An 18,004-nucleotide genomic window follows, 5' to 3' on the forward strand; every position below is an offset into this window, starting at 1 on the left:
AGTGCACAATTCTCAATTCCTCAGTTTTGGAATGGATGCGTGGACACCAATGAAAACAAATTAAGGAAATAAAATTTGGGATTGAAGGTATTTTCTAACCTGGCCCCTAATTAGTCTCCAATTGTTTTATCTATATATCAACACTACCAAAATAGCTTTCTTGCATGCACCTGTACCAGAGGGCAACTGTCCAAACCATTATGAAAAGTAAAAACTAGGAAACGGTTGAAACACTCAGTAGGTCAGTCAGCAACTCTGGAGATGGTTCAAGTGTAGACCTTTCAACAAAGGTGTTCTGACGAAGGGTTAGCACCCGAAGCATTAACACATCTGTTCTCTCCACAGATGCTGACCAACTCGAGACCTTCCAGCATCTCTGCTTTTGTTTGAACTTTTTTGCTTTCTGTCTTTTCATTTAAAAAGTCACGCCTGTGAGTCTCCCGCATCCAGTAGGGTGGCTAACTTGTTCGGAGCTGCAACAAGGTACCTCCCCCACTGTGGGGAAGTACAGCTCCGCCAATGTTCCCTCTAAAAAAAAATGTTGTACGTAGTCCGTTTAAACTTGCTGTGCGGCTGCGTGTGGTAACAGCTTGTGAGTGGCCAGCACGGGACCTCCCGACTGATGCGCGGCTGTGTGCCCATGCACTTTAGGGGGAATATTGATCTCCGTCCACAAAAAAACGTGGTTGAGACATTCTGGAACTGGCATAACAGCATCCCACCACCTGGCCAGGAGTAGCACAGACACCAACTGCCATGACCACCGGTATTGCCAGCCTCCTCGCCCTCAGGCCTAACTCACCAGCTGAACCAAAAGACAAACAAGCTTCATAGGCGGTCCCTTGATCGAGGATGACTTGCTTCCACATGAGTTCACAAATGTTTCAATGAACTCCGGGGGAGGGAGTGGAAGATGTCTATGCGTGGATTTTTTTTAACGTGGGGTGACCCTTGCACATCAGCCACCACACGGGCTTGACAGAGCTAGGCCGTTATCCAGTGGCAAGGGTTAAACAGGACGACTGGAGACCAGCTCTGCTGCACGGACCTAGTGCGCGCACACATCGCAGTGTGGGCTGGTCCATGCTGCCCCTGGGCCCTCAACTCTTCTAGGCCCCGAACCCTCATTCGCCTTCTCTTTATCGTCTCGCGCCGGGCCCTGGAACATCGTGGACCACCCCGAACTGCGAGAGACCACCGCAGGTTGGGAGTATAAAGAGCTGGAGCATGCCACTACAGCTTCCAGCGTGAGCTGACACAAGAGTGAGACAGCTTTGAGGTGGGCAAGTGGATGACATCATCAGGACCCAAGTCGCTGTTTGGAGCATGGGCAGGAACATCGGCGGGGCCCTAGTAAAGCAGAGGAGCAGGAAGGTCATGGCGGACTTGCGAGGAGTGATGAGGGATTGTGGCGGAGGTGCGGCGAATGTTTGTGGCAGAGGAGCGGCGAGAGATCGTGGTCCATCTACCATGTTCTTGCCTACTCACTTAACCTGTCTATATCCCTTTTCAGCCTCTTTGTATCCTCCTCACAACTTATTTTCCTTTCCCAGCAAACTTGAATACATTACATTCTGTCTCCTCATCTAAATAAATAACTGAGGCCCAAGCACTGATCCTTGTGGTACCCCACTAGATACAGTCTGTTAACTCGAAAATGATCCGTTTATTCCAACTCTCCGTTTTCTGTCTGTTAATCAATCCTCAATCCATGCTAATATATTACCCCCAATCCCATCAGCCTTACTTTTGTGCAATAACCTCTTTGTGGCACCTCATCGAATACCTTCTGAAAATCCAAATACACTACATCCACTCGTTCACTATTATCTACCCTGCTAGTTACAACTTCAAAAGCACAATTTCCCTCTGTCCAATCATATTCTGATTTTCTAAGAACTTACCCCAACCCTGGCCCACAAGCACAGTCATGCCATGGAGTATGGATATATCAACGTGAAATCAAAATGTATGATTTTGTAAAACATGAATGGGATGTACACATTTGTGAAATAAATGTGACTGTTCACCTAAATTGGTCTTAAAAATGTGTGTGTGAATATGCACTTCAGTATTAAAAACTGGCACCTCCAGTATCAGAACCCAATGAAAATCTTTAAACAGAAGTTAATCATAATTCTCTTTTGTTTAAAGTGAGCGCTGAAAACAACACCCAGGGCGTAGGTACTGAGCCTGATAGCAGCAGAATGGAATATATTCAAAATATACTTCAGTATCAACTGTATGTAAATACCATTCTCTCAGTGTCAAGCTCTGCAACTCAAATCATTTAATTAGTGCTTCCATTTCAATGAAAAGGGGGGAAAGTGTTACTTATAATTATTTGCAACTGATTTTTTAATTTTTTTAATTAAAAAAGTGCCCTGGTCTTGAGATTTCCATTTAAAATTGGCCTCAAAGATTACTTTGCCTTTTACAGTTTCCCGGGATCAACAACTTTTATTTATGTAACACCTTTAATATAGTAAAACGTCCCAAGGTGCCTCACAGCAGTGTTATAAGACAAAACAAATAAGGAGCGTCCTAAATGAGGGAAGAGAGGTAGACAGGTTTAGGGAGGGAGTTCCAGAGCTTAGGGCCCAGGCAGCTGAAGGCACGGCCACCAATGGTTGAGCGATTATAATCAGGGATGCTCAAGAGGGCAGAATTTGAGGAGCGCAGATATCTCGTGAGGTTGTGAGGCTGAAGGAGATTACAGAGATAGGGAGGGGTGAGAATTTTGAATTCGCGGCGTTGCTTAACCAGGAGCCAATGTAGGCCAGCGAGTTCTTGTGGTTCAATGTAGGTTCCTCATTTCCAGGAGGTAGCTGCTTCTCATTGGAATTACAGCTTCATAGTGTCTAACCCAAGTGACATTATCTGTGTGTGAGCCTTGACAGAGTGCCAGCAGGCTCTTTAACTACTGAGGATGAGGAAGGGGCATTACAACCAAGCCAAATCCTCTCCATGTTATTCGAACTATTTTCTCGCATGGAGGGTGAACGCCAACACACACCGGTTGGGCCGAATGGCCTATTTTCATGCACTTCCATGATATCTAATCATATGCACTTCCAGGAGCGGTGACTGGATGTGATCAGGAGGAGGAACACTGCCCAATATTTATTTTTCTAATAAAGGTTAACTGAAGTGCTCCTTCTGCTGCCCCAGTGATTAGCCAACTCAGAACAGGAATCAAACCAGTTTGGTTCTATTACTCACTTGATACACTTACTGAGCCAGCAGGGAGATTTTCCAATACTTTTTATGGGGATATGCAGTTTTAAATACAATTAATACATTTCCTTCGCATTTATTAAAACATTTATTTGACAACAAATCCACCGATATTAACTACTTATTTAACTTTTAAACACTAAATTCCCACAATGTAGTGTTATTTAGGTTGCTCAAGTTAATTTTAGCGCAAAAAAAAGGAATCATCAAGAATTGACTGCATTCACAAAAGTAAGAGTTAAAACTGCTTATCTGATTCACCTATTTTGGAATTCACGGTTAAATACGGATATAAAAATGAAATGAACGTTTTTTGTCTGAAGACTTTAGGACCAAAGATCGCTCAACAAATCGAATATAGACCTGCCAATAACATCGGGAGGTTTTCAACTGAATCATATTCTCATGTTTCTTCAGGTTGACAGCATGACTATACACGTCATGAAAACAATTTTGAGACCGCTCTCTGTAGCTAAATGGAAATCAACACACTTTAAAAGTAAATTGCACAATTAATATTTATATAGTGCACTGACTGCTTAAATTCCGTACAACTGAAGCAAGATTTCGATGGCAAGTGAAATTTTTGCACTGAGTCCACTTGAATTGTACACCGTGCAGTGCAACGATAGATTTTGCCCTTTCAAGTGTGGTTATGGAGAAAATATTTTGAATTCCGTAACATAACGGTGTTGATCAAGGGAATGGTGGGATTGTATTGAAATAATAAATTAGTAAGACATGCTTAAGGTACATCTCACTTCTCACCCAATAACCCAACAATTAGATACAGGAGTGTCTGGATTTTCAGTTATACAGCTGAATAAGTGAATGAAGAGATTTTCATTATAAATAGCTTCACCCTACAAGTTCTTGTAGATTGGTTCCATTGTACTGGAAAAGCATTTTGGCAAAATCAAAGCTATCCAACAAGTGTTGCACATAAACAATCAAATAGTTTACTTTCCAAAGCCTCAAACTCAGGACTGGAGAACAGATCAATCTGACAAAGAACTCACAAAAGCTCAGTCTACCTTTGTATTTGGGTCTATTGCTGATAACACTGAACAATGACATAAGGACAACATTTGTCATTTGTGGCAACCACAGTTGCTTCTTCCAGAATTCTAGTGAGTCAAGAAGATAAATGAAAAACTGTAATGCTTCCAAACAAAGCCAAATACTCTTGACCGGTGGAATTTTTCAACTTGACTGTCATTCAGGAAAGAACACTCTCATGGCCACATTCAGAAACCTGTTTGTTATTGATTCCCTAATGCATTTGGTGTCTCTTCTTGCTAACCAGATCTGAACCCTGACTAAACTGCTCTTCAGCCCCACCTCGAGAACCTCCCTGCATTATTGACGAAGAGATCCTATAGGTGATATTACTGTTGGACAATGCAAAACCAAGATAGCACAAGAGAGTCTTAGATGTAGGCTCAAATTTTGTTTAAAAAAAGTAGTTCCCAAATACCAAAACAGCCACCAATAATAAGTAAAGGCAATCTACTTAACATACATTGCCATATCTTCCAATCAGGCTCAGCTTATGCTGAATTGTTTTGTGAAGTCAGTACAGAACTTCTTAAAACCAAACAAGCCAATTAAAAGATTAAAACTCCTACAGAATTAGATCTGATAGAGATACTTTAGGATCTGCAAGATACATTTCTGCACCATAGGACCATTACAGCCAACTCATTTGATTTAGCAGTAAACTTTACGCTTCATGCTGATTCCCTCCAACATATTAGATGATAACATAATTGACTTTTAATAGAAGATTTAAAATTCTCATCTCTTTTCCGATTCATCAAGATTTTTGAACTAATCAAGTATCCAAAAACACCGACAGGGCATTAAATGTGTGTTTCGATGAAGTGTCCAACCTGAAATATTAACCTTTCATTCTCTTTCAAATGCTGCCCGACATTATGGCCATTTCCAGCAATTTGTTTTGAATTTATATAAAATATTTGTTGTGGAGATACAGGTGTCTCACTCCAAAAGAGACAGTATTTCTGAATGATGGGAAATTGTCAAACACTCACCTGATAAGATGCCTTACTATGAATCACTCACACAAAAACTGAGTGACAGTTAACTGTTTAGTCCTTCCAATTCTACACCACCCCCACCAGACAATGAAGTAGAAAATAGTTTCAAAACGCAGGTATATTCAATGTGTACACATGAATACATGTTACAAACCTTAAAAATAGGATACTACGCGACAGAAAACTTGATAATCAGTGCAAAAAAGTAGTGGAATCTATTTAAAGTTATTACTTCATCTATTTTCAGATGCACAGGATAAAGAGTGTAATTCAATTCCAGTTCAACTTAATTGTGCATGTCATTCGTGTATGCACTCTGGACACTGCATTCACATGCAAAATCACAAGCACCAGTTGATCTGTTCTGGCCTTGCCTACCCTCCTTACCTTGAAGCTGACTGAGCACTTTTTGAAAACTCATAATAAACCATGCTGGATATAGTGCTCGGTTCTCCCCTTTAGATGCTAGAAAAAGTACAAATGTACCAGCTAATTTGGGCAAGTATCAAATACTTCATTCACATAATTACCACATTCCCGATTGCAAAACTGATGTAGACCAGAAAACTGTGCTGGCTTCATATTGGCTTACTTAAATGATCAGCTTTCACTAATCAAAGAAATTAGTTGTCAGAACCCTTTGCACTCTGATTAGGACACACTCCTGACAATAATTATTTGTGTGTTTTCCTTTGCAATATTACTACTTTCTGAGCTGCCCCTGTTCACTCCCATATACTGATCGTAGATGACATGTTTGTCCATTGTTACTATGACTCAGTAAATTAGCTCACTCTTGCCAATCCCGGTTCTTGGTATTAGGTCTCTCTTTGACTACTTTTGCAGTCCTGTGCTTTGCATTTTGATCTTTTAATTTTTACTTTCTCCAAAACTGCTGATTTTAAAATAATATAATTTCCGGACGATTCCTCATTGAAGATCTGTTAGTTGCCTGCCAAACCCATGTCAGATTCTTTTAAGTGACTGTACCAGGAGGAGGATCGTGTGCGAAGCCCCTTGGAGCCGTGCGCCCGGGAGCCTGGCAATTTCAAACCCTTCTCTTGCCGGACTCTCCATTCATCCGCCTGTGAGCTGCCGCTCGCTCCTCGGCTCCCGCTCTCCCGCCCGGCCGCAATGATCGTGTTGCCCGCCGGGTGTTCGGAGCCCTGGAGTCCGGGGGCTGTGTTCCCCCCCGCGCTGGCCGGTACACGGACAGTGTGTGAGGAGAGTGAGAGAGAGTGTGTATGTGTGCAGACTAGGCCCGGCCCCGCACTCACAGTGAGTCAGCAGCGTTAGCCCCGCGGCCCTGCGCCTCCCGCCCGGCCTCTTGCCGCCCACTCTCTCCCTCCACTGCCCGCCAAGCCCCATGGGCCGGCCCGCCCGCCCTCACTCACCGATACTGTGCAGGATGTCGATGGACGCGTTCCGGTCGGTGCTGACTAAGGACTGAGCGCGCTGGAACTCCACTAAAGCCGCCGCCGCCATCTTTTTTTCCTCGCCGACAATCACATCAACTCCCTCCTCCCCCCCGCTCCTCCGCCGCGCAACCTAACCTCCTCACCTTCCCCTCCCCCCCCGCGCGGCTCTCACAATACGTCATCTGACTGACAGCCCGACGGCCCACTGACGTGTCCGGCCGTCGACGTCATCGCGCGCTCCAGCCCAATGGACGTCACGTGTGGGCGGGGCGGAGCGGCGTTCCGAACCAGTAAGCTAGGTTGTGCAGCAGGCGGTGCAGTGACGGCCGTCTGCCCGAGCATGCGCGTTCGCGCTCGGCGGGGTTGTGGGTAATGTAGTTTTCTCTGCATAGACCAGAATGGGGAAAATTGATGGATAAGAAACCAGCTTATTATTTCTGCGCCTTTGCACTGCGAAAGATCCTCCATATTGCACTTTCCCTGCTTCCATTCTGTACTCAAGAATCCCATTGATTGTTTTACTTTAGAATGTGAAAAAAGAGAGTTTAATTGACCTTTCTTTAACTCTTTAATGGGTTTGTAGTATCAAGTCAACACCAAAAAGCAAAGATGAAATATTTCCTGTCGATGCCCAGTATATTAGGGCTGCCAACCCACCAGGAATGTCCTGGAGTCTTCAGGAAGTAAAGATAAATTTACTGGATACTGCTGTGAGCAACCCAGGAGAAAGATCATAGGGTCGTTAAAAATATTGTGTATTTTTCATTTTCATTGAACACTTTTGTCTATCAAAATATTGGAGAAAGCTATTGGTCTGCGGCCGGTTGAATGTGGGAGAACTTGCAAAGAAACCTCCAGGAATATGTCCAACCAGAGTTGGCAACCCTCCAGTACATTGCAGACTAAATAATGTTCTTCGTTTCTGTCCCTGGCTGAGTTTGTCAAGCAGGCGAAAGTTTGTCAACATCCTTCGCCTGCTTCACGATGACATGCAGGCCATGATCCTTACCAACGGATCCATTACAGACCCAATCCACACTGGACCGGGGTTAAATAGGGCTGCATTATCGCTCCAACCCTCTTCTCAATCTTCCTCGCCGCCATGCTCCACCTCACAATCAATAAGCTCCCTGCTGGAGTGGAACTAAACTACAGAACCAGTGGGAAGCTGTTTAACCTACGCCACCTCCAGGCCAGGTCCAAGATCACCCCAACCTCTGTCGTTGAGCTGCAGTATGCGGACGACGCCTGCGTCTGTGCACATTCAGAGACTGAACTCCAGGATATAGTCAATGTATTCACTGAGGCATATGAAAGCATGGGCCTTACGCTTAACATCTGTAAGACAAAGGTCCTCCACCAGTCTGTCACTGCCGCACAGCACTGCCCTCCAATCATCAAGATCCACGGCGCGGCCCTGGACAACATGGGCCATTTCCCGTATCTCGGGAGCCTCTTATCAACAAAGGCAGACATTGATGCGGAGATTCAGCATCACCTCCAGTGCACCAGCGTAGCCTTCGGCCATCTGAGGAAAGAATGATTGAAGACCAGGCCCTCAAATATACCACCAAACTCATGGTCTACAGGGCTGTAGTAATACCCCCCCTCCTGTATGGATCTGAGGCATGGACGATGTATAGAAGGCACTTCAAGTCGCTGGAGATATATCACCAACGATGTCTCCGCAAGATCCTGTAAGTCCCCTGGGAGTACAGGCGCACCAATATCAGTGTCCTCGACCAGGCTAACATCCTCAGTATTGAAGCACTGACCACACTCGATCAGCTTCGCTGCGCAGGCCATATAGTACGCATGCCAGATACGAGACTCCCTAAGCAAACGTCTTATACGGAGCTCCTTCATGGTAAACGAGCCAAAGGAGGACAGCGGAAACATTATAAGGACACCCTTAAAGCCTCCCTGGTAAAGTGCGACATCACCACTAAAACCTGGGAGACCCTGGCCGCAGACTGCCCGAGGTGGAGAAAGTCCATCCGGGAGGGCAATGACCTCTTCGAGTCTCAACGCAAAGTGCATGAAGAGGCCAAGCGCAGGCAGCAGAAGGAGCGTGTGGCAAACCAGCCCTACCGACAGCTTCCCTCGACGAATGTCTGTCCCACCTGTAACAGGGTCTGTGGCTCTCGTATCGGACTGATCAGCTATCAAAGAACTCACTTTGGGAGTGGAAGCAAGTCCTCCTTGATTCTGAGGGACTGCCTATGATGATGGATGAATGTTCTTCGTTGCTGCGCATTCTCTAGTTCTACTTCATTACTCTAGAGTTTTATAAGAAAAATCATAGAGGTCAAGCAGCATTTGTGGAGAAAGGAAAAAGCCTGGGTTAACGCTTCGGGTCTATGAGCCTCTGTCAGGACCCAAAAGAAAGACATGCATTTAAAAAGCACATTTCACGACCACCAGACATCCCTCAGTGTTTTACAGCCAACGAAGTACTTTTGGAGTGTGTTCATTGTTGCAATGTAGGAAATGCAGCAGCCAATTTGCGCATAGCAAGCTCCCATAAACAGCAATGTGATAATGACCAGATAATCTGTTTTAGTGATATCGGCCAGGACACCGGGGATAACTTTCCTGTTCTTCTTCGAAATAGCACCATGGGATCTTTTATGTCCATCTGAGAGAGTAGACGGAACTTTGGTTTAATGTCTCATCTGAAAAACATAATAGTTGGAATTAACCCCTAAAATAAAACGGGTGGGTTTGGAGCGTGGGAGCGGTGAAATTGTTAAAAAGGTAAATCCTGACCTGATCCCGTCTCCAACCCGCCCACTTTCTGGTTTTCCCGGAGGCGGGGCAGGGTGGGATGGGAGTGGGCAGCCAACCCGCTCCCAGGTGGCGGTACACCAATTTAAATATTATAATGAGGCTGGAAGCCTCTATTATCTCTTTCATTTTGATATTAACTGCCTGTGGAAGGGTTTCACTCAATTCATGAAACCCGGCAGTTAAACCAAGGTGGGAACTGCTGCATCCAGGAGGTAAGTGAATTTATGCCTACTTCCCGGATCCAGGGACCCGAGAATACCGCCATCCCCCCCCCCCAACTCAGGCCTCCCCCATCCCCGCACCCAAGCCTCCACCCCCAATGATGATGATGAGGCCGGCCCGATTCTCCGGCCCTGCGCATGGATCCCTGGCTGACACCCCCGCACCCCCCCCATGAACCCCGATCCCTCTCCTTTTCCCCAATTCCCCCCACGATCCTCGACCCTGATCGCCGATCCCCTCCCCCGGTCCTCGACCCCCTCCCGACCACTGACCTTGACCACCCCCCGCCTTCTCGGATCGGCAATCGTTGATCACTTTGGACCAGCGATCCTCAGTTCCCCTCCCACGATCTCAGACTCTGGATCGGCAATCTTCGCTCCCCCCACCACGATCCCAGACTCTGGACTGGTGATCCTAACTAAGGCCTACCCGCCCGCAGCCAGCCATCCTCTCAAGCGCACTGGCTGCAGGCAGGAATTCGAGGCCTCCTGTATTTCCCGCCCACCTCGAACCCCGCCCCCAACCAGCCTACCGGCGGAAAATTCCAGCCAATGTAATAAGAAAAGTCTTGCCATCTAAAAGGAAGAAAAGTTTGTTGTTAAAACCAGATAAGGCGAAGGGTGAATTGAAATTGGGTAACTAGGACAGCTCTGAAATAAAGTGAGTCAGTGCTACTGAAGAGAAAGTTCAAAAGTGTGGATAAGGCAGCACATGGTGGACCTGTTGAACTAGTGATAGCAGTGGTTAGAGAAATGATAAATACCACAGAGGTACCTGTGATTGTGGGTTAATCTGAAAGAGGAAGGGTGGAATTTAAGCTGGAATCCATGTGGAATGAGTTGGAGCTGAAAACAGAGATGGTGCTGTGGAAGCGAGTTTTCCTATGTTCCTATTTATATTTTAGATTTCCAGCATCTGTAGTATTTTATTTGTTTGACAGATATATCATCTTTTGCAGATCTACTGCTTTTAAAATTAATTGTAAAATGATGGAAAAGAATAAAGGAAGGACATAATGATTTGAGAGCTGGCAAAGTGCTTTGATACTTAAAGGATTTAAAAATGCATGATTTATTGGCCATATTTTTTTTCCAAAGGCTATAAACTAGCAGCTAGCGTTCCTACAGAAAGAGTTCTTGCTTTTTCCAAAAATGCAGATGAATAATATCTGTTTACAAGAGGAGAAAACGCTTTGTTTTGAATTGATTAATACTTTCAATATTTCAGAGACAAGCATAGGGCCTTGAAGATAGGAGACAAGCAAAGCAGCAAGTAGTTGAATAAATAAATCCTGTCACATGTTTAAACATTTTTATTGGAAAGTTAGTACTCTAGTGCAGGAAGCCTGCTCCTCTACGTTCTAAAAGGGGAAAAGGCAACAAAACATGCATATTATTGGATTTGTGGTAACTTTTTTTTAATCGAGAAAATATCTTTTGGGACAATTCTAGTATCTGTTGCAGTTGGAATGTTACATTTGTCGCTCAGTCCCTGGTCTAGTGAGGGGGGGAAATCATCCAAGATTCTCATTGACCATTGACGAAAATATACATGGGTGGACATCAGATAAAAGTAGGATAGGGTTCAGCTGTGAAATCACAACCCACAACCCCATTTCACACAGTTCAATTATCTGCCAGCATTTTGTGATAGACTCACAACTCAGAGACACCAGAGGGCAGCTGACTCATGTGGAACTGTATGGGAGAAATGAGGGGGTTAGAGTGACAGCAGGACTCAGCATAGAAACATAGAGTTTTCAATTTTCAGAATTTAGAGTGAAGTTAATTGTATGGTTGTTTAGCCCCTTAACCAACTCTAAACTCCAACCTCTCCCTCATCACACAAAACTTTTACATATTTTTGTGCATCATCATTATCATCATCATAGGCAGTCCCTTGGAATTGAGGAAGACTTGCTTCCACTCTTAAAATGAGTCCTTAGGTGGCTGAACAGTCCAATATGAGAACCACAGTCCCTGTCACAGGTGGGGCAGATAGTCGTTGAGGGAAGGAATGGGTGTGACAGGTTTGCTGCACGCTCTTTCCGCTGCCTGCGCTTGATTTCTGCATGCTCTTGGCGATGAGACTCATGGTGCTCAGCGCCCTCCCAGATGCAATTCTTCCACTTAGGATGGTGTGTGGCCAGGGACTCCCAGGTGTCAGTGGGGTAGTTGCACTTTGTGCATCAGTGTTACAAAAATGAATTAAAATTAATGACTGTACATCCGTGCACAAAAATTGAACATTGTTTGTTGATTTACCTGAGATTTGGGGTATTTTCGATAAGAATACCAAACATCAGCATTGTGGGTCAGTATTTCTGCGGACTTAGGGCAGAGGAAAGGCAAGCTTTGAGTTCGGCCCTTGCTTTAAGTGGCTATGGTAAGATTACAAACTTACTGTAGTGTGGGACGAACTCAAAATTGATTATCCATGCATACTGCAACTGTGCTCAGCACGCCACTGTATCTCTGGATGTGTTACTGCACATTGGAATGTCACCTGCCTACTGCTGACCTTGCAGGGGGAGCTATTTAGCACAACATGTGAGATCTATTTATGTTCATTTTGAAAGAGTGTGATTTTCAGAAATATATTAGTGTTTTTCAAACCAAAGTAGTAAGCCTCCTTCACTGACTTTGTAGCTTATCTGTATGGGCCACACACTCTCAGGAAGTATTTGTCCAAACATCTGAAAGACAGTGACAACTACCCAAAGGAAAATGGTGCTCTCATTTGCAGAAATATTTTTAATTAGTAAACAGCCACATGAAATGTTTGCCAGTAACAAATAAATATTGAAAGATATAGAAATCTGTTGACAGCGGGTCAGAGATTATAATGACCTGTGGATCCCCCAGAGAAACACACACAAGCAAATTGAATATTCTCAGAACTGAGAGATTGCCGACATTACAACAGTGACTACTCTTCAAAAGAATAGATTGGCTGTAAATCACTTTGGGACATCATAAGAACATAAGACCATAAGAAATAGGAACAGGAGTAGGCTATACAGCTCCTTGAGCCTGCTCCGCCATTCAATAAGATCATGGCTGATCTGATCCTGGACTCAGCTCCACTCCCCCCCCCCCCCGTTCCCCATAACCCCTTATCCCCTTATTATTTAAGAAACTATCTATTTCTGTCTTAAATTTATTCTATGTCCCAAATTCCACAGCTCTCTGAGGCAGCGAATTCCACAGATTTACAACCCTCTGAGAGAAGAAATTCCTCCTCATCTCTGTTTTAAATGGGCGGCCCCTTATTCTAAGATCATGCCCTCTAGTTCTAGTCTCCTCCATTAGTGGAAACATCCTCTCAGCATCCACTTTATCAAGCCCCCTCATAATCTTATACATTTTGATAACACAGAGAATTGTGAACCTGTGGAATTCTCTACCACAGAAAGTTGTTGAGGCCAGTTCGTTAGATATATTCAAAAAGGAATTAGATGTGGCCCTTACGGCTAAAGGGATCAAGGGGTATGGAGAAAAAGCAGGAATGGGGTACTGAAGTTGCATGATCAGCCATGATCATATTGAATGGTGGTGCAGGCTCGAAGGGCCGAATGGCCTACTCCTGCACCTACTTTCTATGTTTCCATGTTTCTATGTAAGATCACCTTTCATTCTTCTGAATTCCAATGAGTAGAGGCCCAACCTACTCAACCTTTCCTCATAAGTCAACCTCCTCATCCCTGGAATCAATTCTCTGAATTGCTTCCAAAGTCCTTTCGCAAATATGGAAACCAAAACTGCATGCAGTATTCCAGGTGTGGCTTCACCAATATCTTGTATAGCTATAGCAAGGCTTCCCTGCTTTTATACTCCATTCCCTTTGCAATAAAGGCCAAGATTCCATTGGCCTTCCTGATTACTTGCTGTACCTGCATACTATCCTTTTGTGTTTCATGCACAAGTACCCCCAGGTCCCGCTGTACTGCGGCATTTTGCAATCTTTCTCCATTTAAATAATAACTTGCTCTTTGATTTTTTTCTGCCAAAGTGCATGACCTCACACTTTCCAACATTATACTCCATCTGCCAAATTTTTGCCCACTCACTTAGCCTGTCTAGGTCCTTTTGCAGATTTTTTATGTCCTCCTCACACATTGCTTTTCCTCCCACCTTTGTATCGTCAACAAACTTAGCTATGTTACACTCAGTCCCTTATTCCAAGTTGTTAATGTAGATTGTAAATAGTTGGGGTCCCAGCACTGATCCCTGCAGCACCCCACTAGTTACTGGTTATGAGGTCGTGAAAGGCACTATATAAATGCAACTTCTTTCTTAACCTCCATTCTCTTGCGGACCCTCCAGGACCTCATATATTTGAAATTCTATAGTCTACTCTAAAACACCGGGATCTGAAGGCCTGAAATAAAAGATCTACATATGCAAGAAATGGTGAAATACCCTGAATTTGAGGGACTGGCCACAGTTCAATTAACCTTCATTACTTTCTTAAAGCCTTTACCAATGCACTGAACAGAAAACAAGACATGTGCAAACAACGATATGTACATACTAAATGTACATATATTGCGCCAAGCAAACTAATTCAAAAGAACTAAGTCACATAGGATTACATTGGATATATGGCCATTCGGCCCAAACAGTCCATGTTAGCATTTATGTTCCACTTGAGCCTCCTCCCGTCTTTCCTCATCTAAATTTATCCGCATAACCCTCTATTCCCTTTTCCCTCATAGGCTTGTCTAACTTCCCCTGAAATGCATTTATACTATTCGCTTCAACCACTCCCTGTTCCACATTCTCACCACTCTTTGGGTAAATAAGTTTCTTCTGAATTCTCTATTGGATTTCTGGTGACTATCTTATATTGATGGCCTCTAGTTATGCTCTTCCCCACAAGTGGAAACACTCTCTCTGTATTCACTCTATCAAAACCTTTCATAATTTTAAAGACCTCTATTAGGTTACCCATCAGCCTTCTTTTTTCAAGAGAAAAGAGATCCAGCCTGTTCATCCTTTCTTGATATGAATACCCTTGCATTTCTGGTAGCATCCTTATAAATCTTCTCTGCATCCTTTCCATTGTCTCTATATCCTTTGTGTCCCCTGGCTCTGGACTTCCCCAACATCGGGAACATTCTTCCCGCATCTAACTTGTCCCGTCCCATCAGAATCTTATACGTTTCTATCAGATCCCTTCTCATCCTTCTAAACTCTAGTGTTTAAAGGCCCAGTTGAGCCAGTCTCTCCTCATAGGTCAGTCTAGCCATCCCTGGAATCAATCTGGTGAACCTTCGCTGCACTCCCTCAATAGCAAGAACGTCCTTCCTCAGATTAGGAGACCAAAACTGAACACAATATTCCAGGTGAGGCCTCACCAAGGCCCTGTACAATTGCAGTAAGATCTCCCTGCTCCTATACTCAAATTCCCTAGCTATGAAGGCCAACATGCCATTTGCCTTCTTCACCGCCTGCTGTACCTGCATGCCAACTTTCAATGACTGATGAACCATGACACCCAAGTCTCGTTGCACCTCGCCTTTTCCTAATCTGCCGCCATTCAGATAATATTCTGACTTCATGTTTTTGCCACCAAAGTGGATAACCTCACATTTATCCACATTATACTACATCTGCCATGCATTTATCCACAAACCTGTCTAAATCACCCTGCAGCCTCTTAGCATCCTCCTCACAGCTCACACCGCCACCCAGTTTAGTGTCATTTGCAAACTTGGAGATATTACACTCAATTCCTTCATCCAAATCATTAATGTATATTGTAAAGAGCTGGGGTCCCAGCACTGAGCCCTGCGGCACTCCACTAGTCACTGCCTCCCATTCCGAAAAGGACCCGTTTATCCCGACTCTTTGCTTCCTGTCTGCCAACCAATTCTCTATCCACGCCAGTGCATTACCCCCAATACCATGTGCTTTGATTTTGCACACCAATCTCTGATGTGGGACCTTGTCAAAGGCCTTTTGAAAGTCTAAATACACCACATCCATTGGTTCTCCCTTGTCCACTCTATTAGTTACACCCTCAAAAAATTCCAGAAGATTTGTCAGGCATGATTTCCCTTTCATAAATCCATGCTGACTTGGACCCATCCTGTCACTGCTTTCCAAATGCGCTGCTATTTCATCCTTAATAATTGATTCCAACATTTTCCCCACTACTGATATCAGTCTAACCGGTCTATAATTCCCCGTTTTCTCTCTCCTCCTTTTTTAAAAAGTGGTGTTACATTAGCTACCCTCCAGTCCATAGGAACTATTCCAGAGTCGATAGACTGTTGGAAAATGATCACCAACGCATCTACTATTTCTAGGGCCACTTCCTTAAGTACTCTGGGATGCAGCCAATCAGGCCCGGGGAAATTATCGGCCTTTAATCCCATCAATTTCCCCAACACAATTTCCCACCTAATAAGGATATCCTTCAGTTCCTCCTTCTCACTAGACTCTCGGTCCCCTAGTACATCCAGAAGGTTATTTGTATCTTCCATTGTGAAGACAGAACCAAAGTATTTGTTCAATTGGTCTGCCATTTCTTTGCTCCCCATTATAAATTCACCTGAGTCCGACTGCAAGGGACCTACGTTTGTCTGCACTAATCTTTTTCTCTTCACATATCTATAGAAGCGTTTGCAGTCAGGTTTTATGTTCCCGGCAAGCTACCTCTCGTACTCTATTTTCCCCCTCCTAATTAAACCCTTTGTCCTCCTCTACTGAATTCTAAGTTTCTCCCAGTCCTCAGGTTTGCTGCTTTTTCTAGCCAATTTATATGCCTCTTCCTTGGATCTAACACTATCCTTAATTTCTCTTGTTAGCCACGGTTGAGCCACCTTCCCTGTTTTATTTTTACTCCAGACAGGGATTGTTGAAGTTTATCCATGTGATCTATAAATGTTTGCCGTTGCCTATCCACTGTCAACCCTTTAAGTATCATTTGCCAGTCTATTCTAGCCAATTCACGCCTCATGCCATCGAAGTTAGTTTTCCTTAAGTTCAGGACCTTAGTTTCTGAATTAACTGTGCCACTCTCCATCTTAATAAAGAATTCTACCATATTATGGTGACTCTTCCCCAAGGGGCCTCGCACAACAAGATTACTAATTAGTCCCTTCTCATTACACATTAACCAATCTAGGATGGCCAACTCTCTAGTTGGTTCCTCGACATATTGGTCAAGAAAACCATCCCTAATACACTCCAGGAAATCCTCCTCCACCGCATTGCTACCAGTTTGGCTAGCCCAATCTATATGTAAATTAAAGTCGCCCATTATAACTGTTGTACCTTTATTACACACATCCCTTATTTCTTGTTTGATGCTGTCCCCAACATCACTACTACTGTTTGGTGGCCTGTACACAACTCCCACCAGCGTTTTCTGCCCTTTGGTATTCTGTAGCTCCACCCATACCGATTCCACATCATCCAAGCCAATGTCCTTCCTTACTATTGCATTAATTTCCTCTTTAACCAGCAATGCCACCCCGCCTCCTTTTCCTTTCTGTCTATCCTTCCTAAATGTTGAATACCCCTGGATGTTGAGTTCCCAGCCTTGGTCACCCTGGAGCCAGGTCTCTGGGATGCAATTACATCATACCCATTAACAGCTATCTGCGCAGTTAATTCGTCCACCTTATTCCGAATACTCCTTGCATTGAGGCTCAGAGCCTTCAGGCTTGTCTTTTTAACACACTTTGCCCCTTTAGAATTTTGCTGTAATGTGGCCCTTTTTGTTTTTTACCTTGGGTTTCTCTGCCCTCCACTTTTACTATTCTCCTTTCTATCTTTTACCTCTTCTCCCTTTTATTTTCCTCTGTCTCCCTGCATAGGTTCCCATCCCCCTGCCTTATTAGTTTAACTCCTCCCCAACAGCACTAGCAAACACTCCCCCTGGGACATTGGTTCCGGTGCAGACCGTCCTGTTTGTACTGGTCCCACTTCCCCCAGAACAGGTTCTAATGCCCCAGGAATTTGAATCCCTCCCTGCTGCACCACTCCTCAAGCTACGTATTCATCTGAGCTATCCTGTGATTCCTACTCTGACTAGCACGTGGCACTGGTAGCAATCCTGAGATCACTACTTTTGAGGTTCTACTTTTTAATTTAGCTCCTAGCTCCCTAAATTCGTCTCGTAGATCTAATCAAGGTTCAATACAAGTTTAGCATAACTCCCTACTTTTTAATTCTATATCTTTAGAAATAAACCCTAGTGCTTGGTTTGCTTTTTATGGCCTTGCTAACCTGTGTCACAACTTTTGGTGATTTGTGTATTTGTACT

At 44.1% G+C, this 18,004-nt stretch overlaps 1 protein-coding gene across 2 annotated transcripts in view; it reads right to left on the reverse strand.

Moving 5' to 3' along the window:
- LOC139233980 (26S proteasome non-ATPase regulatory subunit 11) overlaps positions 1-6,838 on the reverse strand; it is a 102,223-nt gene extending 95,385 nt beyond the window's left edge. The window contains exon 1 of one of the 2 annotated variants that reach the window (XM_070864722.1): positions 6,692-6,838. In XM_070864722.1, the coding sequence (XP_070720823.1) occupies positions 6,692-6,782 (91 nt within the window). In that variant the 5' untranslated portion in view covers positions 6,783-6,838. The remainder of the gene's footprint in view (positions 1-6,691) is intronic. The other variant, XM_070864723.1, reaches the window with a different exon arrangement.
- Positions 6,839-18,004: the final 11,166 nt, after the last annotated feature.

The sequence above is a fragment of the Pristiophorus japonicus genome, chromosome 21 (assembly GCF_044704955.1).
Source record: "Pristiophorus japonicus isolate sPriJap1 chromosome 21, sPriJap1.hap1, whole genome shotgun sequence".
Classification (NCBI taxonomy): domain Eukaryota; kingdom Metazoa; phylum Chordata; class Chondrichthyes; family Pristiophoridae; genus Pristiophorus; species Pristiophorus japonicus.